The following is a 21627-nucleotide window of genomic DNA, read 5'->3' as shown; positions in this document are numbered from 1 at the left end:
CTGGAATAGATTGTGTAGAGATTTTTCATCAACGTTTCGAATCACACTACGTGATCCATCATCAGGAAGAGAGAGCAAGAGGTGTCAAATTATGTAAGAAGCAGATTTGGCATAGGGTCACAATTTAAGGAGACCAAGAAGAGAGGGACTGCACACGCCCCAACGCAAGTCAAAAGAAGTCAAAATAAAAAAAAACAGACAAAAACAAGCATGGGGGAGAGTGTGTCTTGGGTGGTTTTGTCTCCCCCATGCTTGTTTTTGTCTGTTTTTTTTTATTTTGACTTCTTTTGACTTGCGTTGGGGCGTGTGCAGTCCCTCTCTTCTTGGTCTCCTTAAATTGTGACCCTATGCCAAATCTGCTTCTTACATAATTTGACACCTCTTGCTCTCTCTTCCTGATGATGGATCACGTAGTGTGATTCGAAACGTTGATGAAAAATCTCTACACAATCTATTCCAGAAAATCAACATTATAAATTAAATATACGTTAAAAAATTAGTAGAAAAATCCAAAATAAACTACATGATGTAAGCTAATTTCTAACTAGAGTGATTAAAAAGTTTCAATTTTTTTTTAACATATTAAGGGTAGCGCACTTGACACTATGTTATATTTTTACTTTAAAAAAGGACCACTTTGTGTGCTCCCCCTTTTTAGGGCCTTAAACTCCACCATTTAACAAAACAATTAGCAAGTTTGGAATCTAGATTTGGAGGACTACAACTTTCATTTTTGTTGTATATTAAAATATTAAGTCAAACTATCTTCAATTTCTCATTGAATTTTAGAAAGGGAAAAAAGGCAATTTATACCTCCTTTTTGGCCCCCCATCTTTGTGTGCATACTCATCTTTTTAGTAATAATTGGTCATGAATGAGGGAAATAGGATTCTTTTATATTTTTCAAGTTTTGTTATGTAATAAAAAAGCGTGGTTTTTGTTATATATGTTGAGCACGAAGTCTTTTGTTTGTAGTCTCACTAGATTAAGGATAAGATTAAAGTTCTTATAATTAATTAAAAGAAGAGATTTAGTATTGAAGGATTATAGTTTAATTGAAGCTAATAGTACTTTTTAGTACTAATTGATATTTAAGTACCTTATAGATATGTTCTGGTTGAGTTTGATCTCTTAATGATGTATGGTTATCTTGAAAGGAAGCCAAGTGTGGAATAAATGTTTCCAAATGCCGAAATAATAGGAGACGCAATACAAAATTTCTTACAAAACCTTAAGTACTACAAATAAAATAAACACATGCAAAATTAGATCTAAATAAATAAACTCACAACACAAAAATACGTGGGAAAAGTAATGTTTTGGGCTAAACCCACACCCCAAAAGCCAAACTCAATTACATTACTAACAACCACCAATAGTTAAAATACAATGTCTACATCCAATGCTCTTTAGGAGTATATACTTCACCACGTAGATTTGGATAGAACTTGACACATAAAAACTTCTCAAATATATCCAACCTATCAAAAAAATCAAAATGATAAGCCACATCTTTATAGAGCTCAATAGAAGCAAAAAGTGCCAATGGTTCCCCAAACTAACTCTAATGCCAAAAGAGGTATGTGGTGCCATATACAACAACTTATGTAATGACATTTTGTGCATAACTTCAAAGCAACAATGTTTAACTCATTCGTAACGATCAACTTTCCATGTACAACACTTACCTCACACCACTTGTCAATAGTGAACTCCGCTATAAATACTGATTTTCAAAAAGTAACACTCATTGAATCTTCCACTAACCTAGCAATCGTCATATTCATAATATAAATTTACCATAGTTCCGACATAACAACCTACTACACCAACCCTCTAGTTTTAGAACTTCCAAATTGGGTACAATAAAATAAAAGTATTTGAACTCTAAGGTTGAGACAACTCAATCCCAACATTCTCCCACATGTTGAAGACTTGTACAATAAGAAAATGGAGATGTAAAGGATAAATCATATTTCCTTATTGCATAATATTAAGGAAGGAAGATGACATAATATGATCAAGTAGGACTTCAGCACTAAACAAGTTAGTGATCCTTCATTAATAATGATTGATTGAGATAATTTAGAGGAATGATGCAAGATAGAAGGTTAAATAAGTGGAAGTGAAATTTTCTAGAAGAAATGTATTAGTAGTCATGATAGCTAACTTTGGGCTCACTTTGTGCACTAGAAGAGCCCGAAGTATACATTAGATTGTAGTTTAATTACTAAAAGAATGCTTTTGTGGTTGCTTCTAAGATTCATTTGGCGTTGAAAGGTGAAAAAAAATGGGCTATAAAGACACCCCAATAATAGTGTGCTCAAAATTGCTAGAACTTATGAACAAATGTGGCAGAAAAAACTAAAAAAATCGATATGACTATTAACACTTTTGAAACTTACTAATATATTTTTAGTTTATAGATAATAAAATTCTAGTAATAAACATAATATTTTTGAAACTTAGTAATATACTTTTAGTTCGTGGGTAATAAACTTAATACTTTGGATCTTATTGTTTCTCTTATGCTTCTCACGATAAATTAGAAAATGTAATTGAAAACATTGATGCAAAAACACCAAACACTATCAATTGGACAAACTGCATCAATCTAAGGAAAACTTTTAATTAGCATTTTATAATTCCTTTTAAAACTCAAAAAGATTAAAGTTTTTAAACTCTTCTCCCACTTACCAAGAAATCAAAGTACTATAAAAAGAATTCCTTTGCATTATTGTCCTCTACAGTCCAGGTTGTAGCAGTGCAGAGTACCACAATGATCCCAAGCAATGACGGGTGAAACAGGAGTGTACATGAAATTATATGTATATTTTGTATCACAGATGGGATATATTCAATCACTTCTACATGTCCCAATCTTGGGAATCACAACGGGAACAGCCCTCTTGTGCAATTTCTTTGATCTGAACTCCGCTGTCATAAATGGAACCCACTTTCCAATTTGAAGGCAAAACAGCACCTTTGGCCCACACCCAAAAACCATCATATCCACTGGTAACAAGAACCCTTAAAGACATTGCTCCCTCTGGTGGCTGCTCCATACTCCACACCGCCCCATGGTTGTGCGTCATTGATTTCCACCTTGAAGATCCCACCTACATTAATTCAACAAATTTCATTCATACCCACTCAAATTTTCTAAATTTTTAGGGTTGGAAGATGCTTTCATGAGTAAGATTAATGTTTCTTACAGGAGCAACTTCAACGCCCATGATATCCGTCTGCCCTCCTTGGAACAGAAATTGAAAAGCAAGAAAGTATGGGTAATTGCTGATCTTGTCTATCTTCACTGTCATGTTCTTCCCTGGATAATCGCATGGTATTCTGTAGATAAAAATTAAGAAGACATATTCTTGTCAAAAGTGTCCCATTTCCCTTAAAATCATCTAAATGTTTCATATATATATATATATATATTTATATATTTGATGATGGATGATGGAACGTGATTTGAAATATATGTCTTCCTGATGATGGATGACAGAGTGTGATCTGAAATATTGATGCTAAAAACACATCCAATCGAATCTTGAAATAAACTGATATATACTAATGGATTGCTGAAATCTGGTAATGTTAAAATACAAAGTTTGCCATAAGAATGCTTAATCTTTTTTCCCAAAACTTTTCCTTGAATATTTTACAGTTTAATTTGTTGGATAGCCACATGTACACAAGATGACCCATTTCTCAGAAGAACGAATGGTACAGCTAGGACTCTTAAGTTTAGTCTATACTCACCAAGTGATGTGTTGTAATACTAATTTCAAGGTTTAAAACTATTAGCATACATTTCAAGATATGATATTGTATGTGTTATAAGAATTCAATTGTTTAAATTTTTAGTCAAATTTATTTAATGAGAGTGATTTCAAGAGAATTTATTTCCCATTACAATGAATAATAAATACATTTAATGCTTATTGCATCTAGATCATGTTTACAACAGTCAAACACTACTCTAACTCAAAGATTCTTATAACTACAATTTTTCTCAAAACTAGCAAACTAAAATACAAAAAACAATATCATTACTCACCTTTTATACTCCACATCCACAATGCCCATCTTCACAAGGTTAGAAGATTTTGTGGGTTGCGCCAGCATTGAGAAAGTGCGACTGGGCAGCACAAAATCCGTCTGATTGCTTTGTGTGAAGTCTGAAACCACGATCTTCACCCCCGATTTGCTACAAATCACGGGATCTGTACATCTAATCTACACAACATAACAACAAAGCTATCAGATTTTCACAATCCACACAAAGTTACACAATCAAATCCAAAAACCTTCATAAACAAACATAACAATAGACTCATCTGCCTTAGTTCCAATCCTGATCATCCAAATGGACAAGCAAAATCAAAAGAAATCCATAATAATTAATTCATACCTGATAACAACCACCACAACCAATCCCATCCCTATATATTTTTGCACTCCCAGTGGCCACATTTCCCCTGTTGAAGACCGTTGCAAAGGATTCGTACCCACATGCTCCAGCTGCAATTGACACAAGACTTTTCGCTCAAAATTCAATCTTAAACTACTCTGCCATCAAAAAAGACTCGAGCTTTTATGAAATATGCACATACCATTGGCAGTCTGGGAAGAAGAGTAATATGAAACTTTTGACTTGTGAAGACATCGATCACAGCATAAGATTGTGGGCAATATGAACATTAATGCACATACCGCCAAGCACAGATTTTTCAACTCCATTGTTATGATTTACAGATGAAAAGGAGGAAAAACAAAGCAAGCTTTATAAGAAACTAAAATTCAAGAATGCCGCGTGAGAGGCAGGCAATTGTACATGAGAAACAGTGATTCCATTTAATTTCTTGGAATGCAATACAAAAATATGATGGCCAACTGTACTCTGAGAGGCCCACAGCCTTTTCCAGTTCACCGACTGTCTGGATGCGCTAATTTTTTGAAAGAAGCAAATATACCCAATTTCAACGCGTGCTTTTAAAAGGGTAGCCACTGAGTACAATGTGCATTTATGTATTGACGGTGGGATTTGGCTGTGGACATGAATGGACCGCACAAAATCCTCGCTGTGGGTTTTGTTTCTTTCCTTGGCTCGTTTCGAAAGTGGGGACGCCATGACCAAATCATGACGTTGCTTCCACTAAAATGCTTGAAACGGAAGAATAGACACAGAATAGCAGATAATTCTGGCTTCTTTATTTGTGGGACTGCTTAGGTGAGCTTCATAATGAGCCTCTCTTTTTGTAGTTTGTAGAAAAGTACACTTTTCTTTATTGTTTTTGATTAAAATAAAAGTCAAAAACTAGGGGATGGCCTTTACACAGGTGGAACAACCATCAAAAATCTGTTGGGAACCAGCACAAAATCAGTTAGCAATTAGCACAAAATCAAATAGTTCCTTATCAGTTGATATCAAAAACATCAAAAATAGTATACCATAAATAGAGTTACTAGTATTCTTACTTTTAAAACTAGCTGAGTATAACAAGTTAACAAATTGCATGTAGGTGGTCATTGCATCGTACCACTTACAGTCCATAAATAAGTTCAGCATAAAAACAAAACCATCAACAGCAGGTGGGGAGAGACCAGAACCAGTTGGCAACCAACACACAACCAAACAGTGCCCTAACTGTTCATACCAAAAACATCAAAAATAATATATCACAATATAGAGTTATTAGTATTCCTACTTTTTAAACTAGCTGAGTCATCGCATCGTACCACCTACAGCCCATAAATAAATTTAACATTAAAAACAAAACTATCAACAAGAAGTGGGGAGAGGCCTGAACCAGTTGGCAACCAACACACAACCAAACAGTCCCCTAATGGTTCATATCAAAAACATCATAACAGTATACCACAATATAGAGTTACTAGTATTCCTACTTTTAAAACCAACTGAGTTTAAGAAGTTAACAAATTGCATGTAGGTGGTCATCGCATCATACCACCTACAACCCATAAACAAGTTCAGCATAAAAAACAAAACCATTAGTAGCAAGTGGGAAGAGACCAGAGTCAGTTGGAAACCAACACACAATCAAACAGTCTCCTAATGGTTCATATCAAAAACATCAAAAATAGTATACCACAATATAGAGTTACTAGTATTCCTACTTTTAAAACCAACTAAGTTTAACAAGTTAACAAATTGCATATAGGTGGTCATCGCCTCATACCACCTACAGCCCATAAACAAGTTCAGCATAGAAAAACAAAACCATCAGCAACAAGTGGGGAGAGACCAGAAGAGTACCAAGAAAAACAACAAAATTTAGAAAGTCTTTAACTAGCCTCCTTTTTCTTTCCCTTCCCAGCCATGAGAAGCTTGGCCCAGTCATTAGCAAGGAAGCTATAAAGAAGCTTCGTGTCCTCCTTTCCAAGGTTCTCCTCCTTCAAGTTATTAGCCAACAACTGAAGAGTGGTAGCCGCCGCATACGCCACTTTGAGAGTGAACTTGGAGAAAAGATTGAGTCCCTCTTCCACCGCCATGCACCTATCCAACAACTCATTGTGTTCCTTACATGTAACATGTTCATTTTCCTTAGTTTCCAGCTTTAGGTTCTTTATACAATTTTCCACGGTGTTTAGCTTAACCTGCACATCAGAAATGTTAGCATGGCCCTTCAAGTTCTCTTGGCCTTCTTTACCAACCGAGAAGGAAATAGTGTTGGGGGAGGCATTGGTGAGATTGGGGTACTCATGGTTGACAGCGGAAGGCGGGGTGATGGTGGCAAAGACATTTGTGGGGTCGGGCGAGGGGTCCTTAGTAGTGTTGTCTACCTCAAAGTCCCAAGTACCATTAAGGGTATCATTCCATTTTTCGACTTCTTTATCTGTCTCCTCTTTCCCCTATCCATACCATCCCTTGAATTCTTGTCACTCTCCTCATCCTCCTCCTCTTCTTGAGAGCAATTGGTCATTTGTTCGTATCGACCCTGAGTCTTAGCAATTCTTCTCGACCTTCTTCTACTCGCACAAATTTTCTCATCAAAGTCACCAATTTCAACCTCCACCCTCTTGTCCATTTTAGTTATTTTATTGGGCTCCGGCTCAAGGGTCAAAATTTTGTTTATCCTTCCCTTAGCATGGGTTTGGCTAGGAGAGGGCTAAGGAGTGGGGCCTTGGCTACCAGTAGTAAATTCCAAATACAGGGGGCGCCCAAGAGGGGAGGATGTTAGCGATGAAAATCACACGAGGAGGGCAGAGGGCGAGTGGAATTGGAAGAGGTGGAACATGAGCCCTTGGTGGAGAATGGTGAAATTGGCCCATTTTTTCTTCTTTTCTCTAATGTCAATGACAGTGTCCTCAAGGGCATGCAATAGGAAGAAAGGAATACTAAAAAATTCCCTATTGTGAAAATGGTTAAGCAGAGGGAAATGATAAAAGTAATACACATCGTGTCTACCCTCTAGTGTCAAATACTTCATTATCATCAAATAGACATCATCCTAGGGCTCTGGCAGTTTGTCTCTCCTAAATCGTCCCTAGTTCAATCAAGCGCCTCATTCTCTTTGAAGAAACTAGACAAGCTCACCTCATCCGCCCCCTTTGTGATTTTTTGCCATTGCCTTCCCTTCATCTCTAAACCCGTCGCCATAGCAATAGATTCTTCATTCACCTGATAAGAAATGTCATTAATGGTCACTCACCTATCCTTCCAAGTAGCGACGAACTGTTGCAAACAATTTCCATCGTACCCCACCATGGCCTGCATGTAGGGGACAAACCCTCCTTCCTTAAGCATAATCCAAGTGGCCTACCTCTTTGAGAAGTCCTCCAATTTTGTGGGTTCCAATCTATTTAGGTCCCCACCCATTGCAACTTTCTCCTCAATCAAATCTCCTTCCACAATCTCAATAATTCTCATTTGCACTCAGAAAATCGCCAAGGCAAGCCTAAAAATAGAACAACTGATGGATATAAGCTTTCATATTTTGATCTTCACGAGCCTGTGAATACAATGTATAGGCTAGTTAGTGGTATCATTACGAGAAGTGTGAGGATTCCGTACGTAATACCATAATGATCTAGTCTTGGTATTAATGTGAACTTTTCCCTTAACCATGCCATAACATGGCTCAATAATGATGCTAATTTTAAAACCTGTATTGTTTATTAATTCACCTTTTCTGTGCCTTTTTATGATGCAATCAGTATTATTTCCCTTTGCGAGTTGTCTTGTCAACATTATGACAACCTTAGCTATCATAATAATAGCAATCCTGCCAAAAATGTCCATTTTCCAAAGTTGGAGAGTCATCTAACCTAATTTAGCAGGGTCTTTTCCTTGCAAACGAGGGAATGCACATTCTTAGGTAGTGATTTCGTAGCTCTCCAACTTTTAATGTTCATTAATCAAAACCACACCAAGCCAAGGCGTCTGCCACCACATTGCCTTCCCTATAAGTGTGTTGTAAATCATAATGATCCAGTTTCGTAAGATAATGACATATATTAGCCAGGATGTGCCTTAGTGTCCAACTAGGTTGAGTCCAACCCTAAACGGAATCAATGATGAGTATAGAGTCCCCCTCAATGGAAAGTCTTCTGACCTTCATTTCCTCCACAATTTTTAGCCCTTGTAGTAAGGCGGCGGTTTCTACCACATTGTTGGTTCCTTGACCCAAACTCCTCGAGTAGGCAACCAACACATCGCCTTTTTTGTCTCGTAGCACACCATCCACTATCGCATGCCCCTTGCGTGCTACCCCATTGAAATTTAGCTTGATAGTGGGGCCAGTGGGGAGGGTTCCAACATGTATTTCTTCAAATAATTACCTTCAAGTTGTCAAAATTATGAAAATTGGGAAGAATATTTCATCTCTTAGCAACATCCTCCTCTTTCCTACTTGGGGGTTCTTGTGGCAATCTGATTTTAGCTACCATAGCATCCTTAGTTATGAGCTTTCCCAAAATCTCTTTGAGAATCTCCTCACCCCTTTCCTCCTCATCAAAGACCATGTTGTTTCTCTCCTTCCAAATGCCCCAGCAAACATGTGGGGGGAGGAGAATCCAAAGGATTCTGAGGCAGGGATGGTAGAATGGGCAACTCCAATTCTCCACAAATTGCTCCATTCCTCTATTCATGACCCAATCAATTGTTTTATTGTTATTGAATGAATGAATGAGTTTTAAAATGTTTAGTAGACAGTTTAAGGGACTAAAAGGAGAATTGTAATTTATTTAAGTTGTTCACATGGATTTGTATTACCAAGGTAGTCATCTTGTGTACTTTTCTTTCATAAAAAAAATCCTTCATATCATTCCTATGTACATTGTCCTTGTATTGGTGAGGAATATCTTCATAGGTTAAAAATTCTTTGATAAAATGCCACTGTGTTTAGTTGTCCTACTCAACAACTTGTAACATACATAATCATAGTTTGTTTACGTCCTCTCTGAAACATCCAAACATATGTTGACATCAATGAAAAAACTTGTATGAAACTATCTAACAACGATTCCAACTAGAAATCTCCTTAATACTTAGTAATCTCCTTCAACATCCAACAATATCCCCCTTTGAAATTAATGACATCATGTGTGTATAAAACCATTAATCCAAAAGTAGCATCTCAATGCAACTTTTTGAATGTCCTTAATAGTGCTCGCCCTTTGACGTATTTGTCCCTTAATAGGAAATGGTTTCCTAAGATGGAGGGTTTTCATATATTCTCCCCCCCTTTGATACTAATGGCAAAGGGTGGGCAACATAATGCCAAATTCTAAAACAATTTCTCTCTTGGATAATTTCTCTAATCCAAGCATCATATATATGCTACTCGAAGGAAAATCAAGTGCCATAAACATATCTGCCCCTAAGGAACAACACTCAAGCATCACATCCAAACTTATGATTTAGCTTTGATAACTTCTGGATTGATGCATTTCTACATCATTTAGGTCTTGCAAGGTGGGTCCATCACCCCGAGCATACCTCTCAGATACTCTTGACCACCCTTTTGCTGCAAAAAATACTAACTATTTCCTCCCACACATGTTTGGAAACCTTCCATCTACCAATTTTATGATGCAAGTGATAAGTTGGTCCTTAATTGAGAAATTAGAATTTTGGCCTTTCCTTTAATTGTAGATCCTAAATACTTGTTATCACCATTGTCCCTTGTGGGATTAATTTTCTTTACATAATAGGCTTTTTTTTCAACCTATTAGGAAGTTTGAACATTAGTTAATGTTCAATTAAATTTTATAATAGAACAATTTAGTGAAAGTATGTTCTCTAAGTATTTTTGTTATCACCATTGTCCCTTGCGGGATTAATTTTCTTTACATAATAGGCTTTTTTTTCAACCTATTAGGAAGTTTGAACATTAGTTAATGTTCAATTAAATTTTATAATAGAACAATTTAGTGAAAGTATGTTCTCTAAGTATTTTTCCCATCCAATCTCTCTCTCTCTCTCTCTCTCTCTCTCTCTCTCTCTCACACACACACACACACACACACACACACACACACACACACACAATGTCATTCATTTGTTCTATTAGTAATTAGAATTTATAAGGTTTAATTAGAGGAGTGCAACTCTATTGGTACCTATAACATACCTATTAGTACTTTTGTACACAAGTATTGCTAATTAATAAGGTTGTCATTGTGTATAATTATTGGAGCATCTTTAAGTAGGTATTGGGTGACACTTTGAGATTAGTAAATTTGTATCCTTGTGCACATAATGGATCCCATAATGTTCTTTGTCACTATTTGGGACCCAAAACAATAACTATAAGTAGTTACGTCAAATGCAAAGACAAAAAAAATTGAAATCCAATGTACTGATTTTATTGTATATTTTTGAATTTTAGACTAAAGTATTAAGGACTATATATCATCATACAAATGTATTATTTTTGAATAAATTTTTGATCAAGAGAAAAACTAGTTTTAAAGGGACAAAAAACCTTTATAATATAACATCATTACAATCAAATAAGCATTAAGGCTCAATTTTTAAAAATGTAACTTACAACCACCTATGTGAAAAGATTGTACAAGAGAAAATCTAGTACAACGCAAAACCCAAAAAAACCCACAATAACCAACCATAAAAAAAAACTTGTAGAAAGCAAAGCTAGGAAAAGTTGTTGAAAAGATCAATAACTTCCAACTCTAACTTAATCTATCCTTGTAGAAACAATCTTCATGTCATCAATGTCTTTATTAATATTGAGTTATTTGTTCTTTGTGCTAGCATGAGTCCTCTTCCCTGGACTAGAAACCTCTTCAGGCCAGCAACCTTATCCTCATCTGCATTTGCAATTGCATTTTCTAACTTATCTAATCAAACTCCCCCTTCCCCCCTCCCCACAAATTTTTAGGTGTTGAGCATAAGTCCTCCTCACCAATTTTCATCACGGAATTGTTCTTGAATAAGTTAAAATGATTATTTATAGATACATAAACTTTAAATCAATGGGTTGATAACCAATTATTATGCATGTTTTAAACACATCTATTTAAAGAAATCCATATCCATTGGAACTATTTTTTAATCTTATAAATTATATTTACTACATACAAAAATATATAAAATTTATTATATTACATAGTGTTTCTTTCTAATATAATTATTTCAATTATAATTTATGATATTTGATTATTTATATCTAAATTTTATAATTTAAATATAATTTTTTTTATCATTATTAAAATCATCAAACATAAAAATTTGTAAAATGTATATTTTAATTGAATTAATTATTCTTAATGTCTACTAATCATTTAAAAAAAAAACTATATATTTTAATTATGAAATGATAAACATTTTTTTAAAATTTATTTGTTATTATTTAAATTTATATAGAACTTATAATTTCAAGATGAGGGTATATCTTTTTTATGTGGTGTTTATTTTAAAGATATTTATGCTTATTAATAATAATATTTTTGACATGTAAATAGTTTTCAAATTTAAAATGAAATGTAATAGTTTTTATTAATATGTATATGTCAACATATCATTCATTGATTAGCATTATTTTCTAAATAGGTTTCACTCTTTTATTGATGCAAATCATCTTAAATCAAGTCTTAGTACCAAATTTGACACCTTCAATGTTGATCATCAATTAATGGATTTTGATTTTGTAATAACCTAACGTAATCAATCATTCTTTCCAATTCTACCAACTTTTAAAGTATTCTATTAGATAGCTTCATTTCCCAACTACATCTCTTTGTTATCTTTAAGTTTAAGAATGATATTCCAATACATCTTTAAGTTTAAGGATGATATTCCAATCAAATAAATATCTACCAAATTCATCCAAGAAATTTAGAAATACAAATTTATTGATTATAATAGAACATTTACCAATTGTGAATGTTTTTCATTATAAGAGGTGTCGATTAATACTTGGAGAGAACTAAACTCAAGTCAAACTTGATGCTCAACAACTAAGACATCAATAACATTATTATCAAACCTATCAATCAAATCTAAAATAATTACATCAAATAGTTTGTTAGTATATTACATTAAATAGGTTAATTTATAGTTTAGATTAATAAATACATATTACTTTATAATTGTTAGTTGAAATTTGCATTCCCATAAGTGGTTATTTTGGGAAAATAAGGCTTTGTAAAGCCTAAATTCATATATCATTGTAAAGCATCTAACTATATCTTATTTTAAATTTGGTCTTTTCTGCTCTCCTAGTTTTGCAACAACAATTCATGTTCTTCGAAGATGTAGATCATAAAGGAAAAGAGAAGAGAATTATGACTAAGAAAAATGTAAGCGCTAAGGAGATTATCTCTTGTCATCTATTAGGGGTGTCTAGCAATTGGAGTTTTTTATTCTAGAATTTGTTATTCTAGATCTATTATTCTCGATTTTTTATTCTAGATCTATTTGATTCTACAAAACGAAAATAAGAATTTGAGTTGAAAAATATTTTTTTATCTAGTTGCCTTCTAGAAAATTAGGCTTTGTTGTGTTCGGAAAATACAAGTTTTTCTTCATCAACAAAGAAAATATACAAATTCAAAACACAACTTATTATTCAAAAATTTTGTCAATGGATTGTGAGAACCACCAAGAAGGACTAGGGTTTTCTCTAGGGAGTTCCAAAGTGGATTGTTGCAACTTCAACGTATCAAAATAATGGGAATGCTTGCTATGACACCCCTCGTTCCATTTCTTGTGCAACTATATCAACTTTGATTCCACCTACAGTAAAAAATACATTATGAAACACCTGAATTTGATAACTATGACTTTTATTCTATGTGGTTGAATGCAAGTAAGTGCATGAAAACTTAATTAGTTTACATGGTTCGTAGGATCAATTTCTCTATCTATTATGCATTGCAAAAGAAAAGGTGGTAACTTCCTATTGCTTGATAGAACTCTTTGCTCTTGATGGTGAACAACTTGTGCTTCTAATTTGAACTATACAAAGCATTCAGAGTATCAAGTAAGTTTGTTTACTAGCTCGTCTTCTATATTACTACTGACGACTTTTAGAGTTGGTATCAACATTGGCCATACAAGATTGTTTTTCTTTGGAACAAAGACATCACAAACAAAATCTATGAATTCCCAATGCCTTTGCTTGTCATTGATCGATTAAGCAGACTTCAAATTTTAATCAAAATTTTAAAAGGGAAATGGGAATAGGAATTACCAATTCCAATTCCACCTATTTAGGTGGAATATTGAACCCTCACTTTGGGTTAAAAATGGGAATACAAATTTGACTCCCAAAAGTGTGCACCCAAATCAAATTAGAAATTTTAGGAATTTGTTTATTCTGATTTCAATTCAATTATCGTAAAAAAATAGGCCCTTAAGGCTGAGATTGAGATTGTCCACACTTATGAACAAATGTTTGTGTGTTTCTTCTAAATATTGAACATGCATTTCCTTGGAGCATATTTTTTCTTTCAAGGCATTATTGTTGGCTGTGAGTGTAGGAAAAATATCTTATTCCATTCTAATTTTTCCACCCTATGAGGATCCAAACAATGTGGAGTGCAACATAAATAAAATAATTTGTGCATAAGTTTTTACTATAGTTTAGTGAGGGTGTTAGTGTATCCAATCTTCCTTGCAAATGAGGCATAAGTACAGTTTGAAGGACCCAACGTTGTTTTTTTTCACATGTTCAATTTCATGTATATATTAAATGGTGCTAGATTGATGCCTATTAAAGGAGCGTAAGGCTCATTTCAAATGAAATATACCTTTTTTAAGTTTAAGTTTTCTCTTGGTGTGTGATGTTTGATGGTGGCCCTGCAAAATTATTTAAAAATTTATAGCTATATCAAAGTTTTTGCATTAAAATAAGGCAATTGAATGTGTAATAGTAAAAATCGTGTCCAACTTCAAGACAATGGTCTTGAACCAAGCAAAGCCAAAAGATAGGAGCAGTGCAAAGCCCCAACACTGGATCATAAACAAAACCTTGAAATCTAAATCTCTATCTCTTTCATTGTCATCTTCCTCTCCTTTTAACTCACCTTTCCATCTTCAAACTTCCTTCAACATAATTCATTTGATTAGATGTCCTTTTAGAGCTATAATGAATCCTACTTATGTTCCAATATTATGTAATAGAAATTTGGGGTCTTAGTTTTCATTCATAGGCCTAAGATCTTATTTTCATACATATTATTATAATGAGCCTAAAAAGTCTTTTATTTTTGAATAATTATTTATTTTAATATTTAGATATGGAATATTTTCAAATTCATATTCCTATATGCCAAGTAAGATTTGTTTCTTGGTTAAGCAAGAAGTAGGATTGTACATCTCAGAGTACAACAAAAGAGAGTATGTTGCAGTAGCAAATAATTGCAATCTAGTTATTTGGATGAAGCAATTGCTGAAGGATATAAGGATAGAAATCAGTGAACTTGTTGTTATACATTGTGACAACACAAGCACGGTAAATATGTCTAAGAATCCAATATTGCATTCAAAGACTAAGTACATTTCTATTAAGTATTATATGTTGAGAGAAAAAGTTGTAGAAAAGGAAATTAGATTGGAGTATGTAAGAAGAAAATAGCAGATTGCAAATATATTCACTAAGCCTCTTCCCAAAGAGACTTTTGAGTATTTGTGAGGTACGCTTGGGGTTATGCCCCTTCCTATATCAGAGTAGAAGATGCAAGAGTGCATCAGTCTAGGGTAACATAGCACCATTATTTGTTTGGATTGGATGCTGATGCTTCTTGTATGGGGGAGTATCTATGATGGATAGATTCATCTAGGACTCTTGTTGATGTTATTTTGAATAGTGTCTTTTGACACTCGAGCTAGCAAGTTGTTGCTAAGTTTGATGTAGAGATGTTGGTTGCAGAAACCTTTGACATTGATGTCAATGGGGGAGAAGTATTACATGAAAAACATTATACTAAGGGGAGAAGTATTATACGATGGGAAAAGTTTGGTATGAATTTGTCATAACAGTTTACTACAGAGCACATTGAGGTATATCAGTGGGGGAGTATGATTAATGAAGAGGATTTGAAGACTGACAATCCTTTGTTGGTATTCTTGGAACTAGATGTTTTTCATCTACGTGTCCATCAATGCCAAAGGTGGAGATTGTTGGAAGATTGGTTGGAAGCATGATTGCTAGTGATATGTTACATTCATGTTTGAGTTTATCACTAATGTTGACATAGCATGTTTGATGTCTTTTATGGTATCTGACAAAAAAACAACAGAAAGATTAAGTTGACCTAAGAACAATTAGTTGAGCATGATAATCAGCTAAGGTTATGGCAGGTACTTTGGAGTATTTGGTATGTGCAGTTAACATTAGAAGCAAAAAGGATAAGGCTAGAAGAAGTTATGTAAGATTTGGTGATGTTTGCTTTGAGATAGAGTTTACAGAGGCATGTTCTGGTAAACTTGTTATATCTCTTAGCAAAGTTGATATCTTGAGGATCAAGGTTGAGGAAATCAAGAAGACATGTTGATGATGATGTGACTAAGCTCACTCATCATAATATTGCATGTATGAAAAGTTATTCAAGTTTCAAGGAGGAATATTAAGGTTGTCACTAAGTGTAACATGTTCTTAAGGTGGTCCTATGTATTTAATTAATTGAGAAGGACTAACAACTAACTTAGGGAATTGTTTTATGGACTCAGTATAAAGGAAGGACATTTTCCTTTATCACGAGATTTGTTGATATGATTGAATGATTGATGATAAGCAACAGAGAGTGCATAATGCCAAGTTGAGCAGAGTAGAGTAGAAGTGAAAAAAACTTCATTGCCGAGGGTTTTGATGAGTGATCCAAGGTTTACTATTTGGATTTGAGGTTTTTGACCTAGTCTACGAGGTTTGACAGTGATTGGTTTGGTTGATAGGATAGAGGAAAGAAGAAGATACTAGTAAATTACTTGTTTGAGCAGTGAGCTCTTCTTGTAGTTGAAATTGCATGTTTGGGCAATGGGCTCTTCTTGCATACATTATACCACAACTCCTAACAGGGTTGGGACAACTCCTAATAGGGTTGGAATCTCCTAACAGGGATTCAAAGTCTCCTAACAGGGACCCATTGTACTAAATATTGTAATAGATTCCTAACAGGGTCCATCCTTTAACTAGGAATATTTATATTAGTACATCAGCTTGTGGGAATTATTCCCACCAGGGTTCTCCCTCTAATCAAAGGTTTCCCTAGTCAACATATCTGGTGTAATTGTCTATGTGCATCTTTGTATGGTTGTTATTTAATTTGGTTGAGTGGTTAAGTTTGTTTAATGAAGATAAGTATTTTAATTGTTGGATAACTGGTTCACCTTCCCCCCGTCTCAGTTATCTTGGTGGACTATTGTTTCTAACATATATCATGTGTTTGAATGAGTTGTAGGGATAATAGAGTATCCTATGACCCCTACGCACACTTAATGTCATCTAATGGGGTAAAAGGGGTCATAGGGTATTCTAAGACCCCTTTTGAGCCATTAGATCACATCATTTATGTGGTTAGGGATCCTAGGACCCATCAACACACATATTATGATTGAATGGGTTAAATGGTACCCTATGACCCCATTTGATCCTTTGGAACCATTATATGTATGGTTAAGGGTCCTAAAGAATTTTAAAAATATATTAAGGATCCTAAAAAGGGGTCATACTATTATTAAAAAAAAATTTGAAAACTTTTAATTTATGAAAAAAAAGAAAATTTGGGAAAATCAGGTATTCGATTTGAGAATGGGTATTCGATTTGAGAACAAGTACCCAATTAGGCTTGGTTTTGCTTTAGATGCCCAAATTCCATGCTCAACACCAAAAATGTCGCAAAAATGTGGTTTTGGCCTATTATTGTGTGTTTTTTACTTCAACCATGTAGCTAACAAATTTTTTTAATCCAAATTTGGTGAAACAAAAAGGGTTTCTTGAGAACATTCTCATCTTTCCATTGATATAATGTCTATTAAATTATGATTTTAGTAATTAATTATTACTTATTTTCTAATGGATTTAGCTACAAAGTGTTGATTGACATACAGATTGAAAAATAACTATAACTTTCAAATCGTATAAGATTTTTGAAATATAAAAGATGCGTCACATTCTATGCTTCAACTACAATAAGGAAAAAATGAAAAAAAAAAATTTGAATTTTTTTGAACTAGTTAAGGTGGTCAGACATGGGATTCTTTTAATTATGAAAATGGTATAGTAGAAAATTTATAATTTATAATTTATTTGGAATAAAAAAAGCCAAAAATATGCGTCACATCCAGATATGAGTCTACTTTTTATATCTATAATTATATTCAAAAAAATTATCATTTGATTTTGATTAAGGTGGTCATACATACAACTACTTTTTATTTTTGCCTTGAAATTGTTGTAGTACTGCATTCAAATCCAAAATTCTAACCAATCAATTTTTTTTTTCTCTAGATAAGGCCCTAGTAGTTTAGAAACTACATTTGATTTCCTACAATTTTTTTTCTTACAATTTTTATATATATTAAAGTCCATAACTACTTTAAAATTATGTGTTAAGTTGACATAGCCTTGATTTGTTGGTTTTGATAGCACTTAAGGCTATAGTTTGGTTGACTATGATCTTGCACATACCCACACTCCTTTACATTTATCTTAATAATCTACCAATTTATTACATGATCATACATAACTTCCCCTATTGAGTATTTTGTAACATTGATTTTATCATTATTTCTTTGAAAGTGATTTTTTTAGTCATGAACATGTCTCTTTCCAAGTTTACATTGAAAATCAAAGTTAAAAACCTATCCCTCAATATCCTTCCACATTGAGTAAACTAATTGTGCATGTTTCACATAATTTTATTTTATGCACTTGTATAAAAGGTGATCAATGCATTCCTTCTAAGAACATATGAACCATTGAAAAAACATCCAAAGGGTGTTAGGAGATACTTCTAAGAGCAATCATAATTTATTCATTTGTAATTTAAAATCAAAATTCAAATTTGGTGAATTAGCTCCCTTCACTCTTGTACACCAAGACAATTAATTGAAAAAACATCCAAATGGTATAAGGAGATAATTCTAAGAGCAATCATAAATTTATTCCTTAGTAATTTAAAATCAAAATTCAAATTTGGTGAATTGGCTCCCTTCATTCTTGTACACGAAGACAATTAATTGCATGTTTCACATAGTGTTATGCACTAGTATTTAAAGTTTTTAAATGCATTAATTGTAATCACCTAAAAATGAATAAAGCATCATCTAGAGATCATAAATAAATTTTTAGAAAAAAAACAATTAATAGTGATATATTTTGATTTGATTCAATAAAAATATTATAAAGTATATACACTTAGATGTTTCCGTATTATTTTCATCATTGTTTAATTTTTGGAGATTACTCAAAACAATAATATCTTGAAAGAGGGATAATGGAAAATCACAATATCTCTACAAATATACAATAAATAAGAACAAGCGAATATAAGTAAAATGATTAAAAAGAGTCAATAGATTCAAAGACTAGAAAAATAGTATTCTACATAGCGGTTATACTAAGTGACCAAAATTTTGTTCTTTGCAGAGGTCCATAGAAGGGTAAAAAATCTACAAAAAGACATCACAAATCTAAATAACTAATTAAAATCCTTATACTATCATCAAATCTTTCACTAAATTTCTACAATTCAAAAATAAATAACCCTAATCTGAAGGATTTGATCAATACAAATCCATAAAGCCCTCAAATACCTGCATGTAAAAAAAACCTGTCATAGAAGAAAAAAATGAGAGGAGCCAAGGGTTTTGCACTAAAAATATGCAAATTGTATTCTCAGAAATGAAAAAGATGTAAGATAATTACAAAAGATCAATCCTTATAAAGGGAGATCGAAACCCAAAAAAGGGTAACCTAAAAGGAAAAGGCTATTTAATAATTACTAATTAATTATTAAATAGAGATGAAAAAGGTGCATAAAAAGAAATCTTAAGAAGGGAATAAAGAAAATTTAATAAATGAAATGAAATTAATGATTTACTCTAATGTAACGCCCCGCCAAGGGATCCAAAAGAATTAACCTAAAGTTTCGCTAAGTTTTCTAAACATTTTTTTTTTTTTTTTAAAGTAAGAATGTATAACATACACATCAAACACATAGTAGCGGAAGCAATAACATGTAATCATTGACAAACATACATTGCAAGTTACATTTCTTAAAGATCCCAAGACGTTGAGTCACGTTTAAATTTAATTAATTCTAAGTCTAACAACTATCACATACATATGAAAGAATAATCAGAAAGTCCCATGTCCATAATATACATTTGTTCCGAATGCCTCTCGGCAAATTAATTCGGAATGCTCAATCATCCACTGTACAAGTCACAGGGTATGAAAGGCTTAAAAGAATATACATATGTAAAGATCAAGATACAACATCCTCAAATCCATGATACAAAGTACAGTAAAAATATATGAAACTATTCACCATACATGATACATCCATACATCCATAATGATAAAACATCTATCATAAAATCTAACCATCCATCATAATAATCCAAGAACATAGTGAAGGTAAATGCCAATCACGAAAACTCCAGCCATGGTGACCACGAAACGGATCTCAATGGTAAGAGTAAAAGCACTACCACCCGACCGCGTGGAACCTAAATGGTCCACTCCCACCGCGCTGAGGAGATAGTCTCAAGTCCCAAATAGGATAACAAAACCTATAATCATAAATACTCTCTAAGTCCAGGAAATCCTATAAGTATGCTAACTCAAGGGTTCCTAAAAAGATCGACATCTAAATCCCAGAGGTACCACAAGACACGTAGGAAACCTAATATGCAAGCGGGAAAGTGTCATCGCAAAAGTCACGTAGAAGTTACCCGAGCAATCCCTTAGGAATCTCGGGTCCCTACTGATCCCTGCGGCCACTAGTATCCTCTCGTACTGACGAGGCATACTATGGAGTGCAAGGTCGTAACCAAGCATTCTCTCTACCCCATCCTAGTTTGTACTAGCACTCAAGGCATGGGAGAGAACATACAATTATCTTATTAGGTTCATTTTCCCTTATTTAGTGTAAATGTTTTCACTTATTAAAACAACTTACAATGGGTTACTCCAGGCAGCCTCTTAGGGCCCCGATCCCCATTGCAAGCCACTTCCCGACTCTACACATAGATAACCTACCCTAGGCTCATGAAATCACAAATCAAGAATCATAATAAAATCACCTCAGTCCTATACAAGCAACTGAAAAACATCATAAAAGATAAGCCACAAAATTACATTAGTTCTTCATGAGCAACAGATAAGCATCCAATAATAATCATATGATCACGACAGTTCTCTATCAGCAACTGAAGGCATCAATGATAAATCACAAAATCCAATGGTTCTCCAATGAGCAACTAGAAAGTATCCCAATAGTAAATTACAATACTGATCGAAGACTCCAAAATGGTCAAGTCAAAACATGACATCATCAAGAACATAACCAACACTTCAGTCCTCTTAAGCGACCGAAAAGCAAACCAAGTATAACTGATCGAGACTCAAAAATGGTTATCAAATATAACTGATCGAGACTCGAAAATGGTTAAGTCAAGTATCTCAAATACATACACCTCAGCTTCACACAAGGAAATTGGAAAGCAATAACAAACAGTAAATACATCCATCATAGAGCATACTATCGCATTACCTTGGTTGGTTTGAAAAGATCGAGAACAAATCATCATAACATCACATTCACAACCCCGAGCCTCTGGGGACAACCTAAACTGGTCAATGCTAAACCAACCCCATAACACTCAAACATAAACAATATATAGAAAACATCATAGTCTCACAATTGGTTTTGATTTGAAATATACAGTTGAGTTAAACAATAAGGTTTCAGTTTTCAGTGTTTATTTTCAAATAAAAAGTTTTATAGTTCAATTTAATTGATAATATACTATTGAGGTTTCCATTTCCAGTTGAACGTATGTTTTAAACAGATAGAACCCATAGTTCACCTTTACAAAGTAACCCGTTCCTAACTCCAAATGAAACACCTAATTACCCTTAATTGATCTTAAGTCAAAGTCCTAAAACAATCTAAGGTAATAATTAA

General features: G+C 33.6%; 1 protein-coding gene across 1 annotated transcript; it reads right to left on the bottom strand.

Annotated features, from left to right (window-relative positions):
* Positions 1–2710: 2710 nt before the first annotated feature.
* LOC149575217 (expansin-like A2) lies at positions 2711–5218 on the bottom strand. The gene is made up of 5 exons (XM_089815038.1): positions 4620–5218; positions 4418–4527; positions 4064–4242; positions 3216–3348; positions 2711–3119 (listed from the first exon to the last, which is right to left on the bottom strand). The coding sequence occupies exons 1-5, from the start codon at positions 4744–4746 to the stop codon at positions 2868–2870; spliced, it is 801 nt and encodes a 266-aa protein (XP_089671164.1). The 5' UTR covers positions 4747–5218; the 3' UTR covers positions 2711–2867.
* Positions 5219–21627: the final 16409 nt, after the last annotated feature.

The sequence above is a fragment of the Cupressus sempervirens genome, chromosome 2 (assembly GCF_028749045.1).
Source record: "Cupressus sempervirens isolate cs-2001-9-10 chromosome 2, ASM2874904v1, whole genome shotgun sequence".
Classification (NCBI taxonomy): Eukaryota; Viridiplantae; Streptophyta; class Pinopsida; order Cupressales; family Cupressaceae; genus Cupressus; species Cupressus sempervirens.
This window is presented reverse-complemented; position numbering and strand designations above follow the sequence as displayed.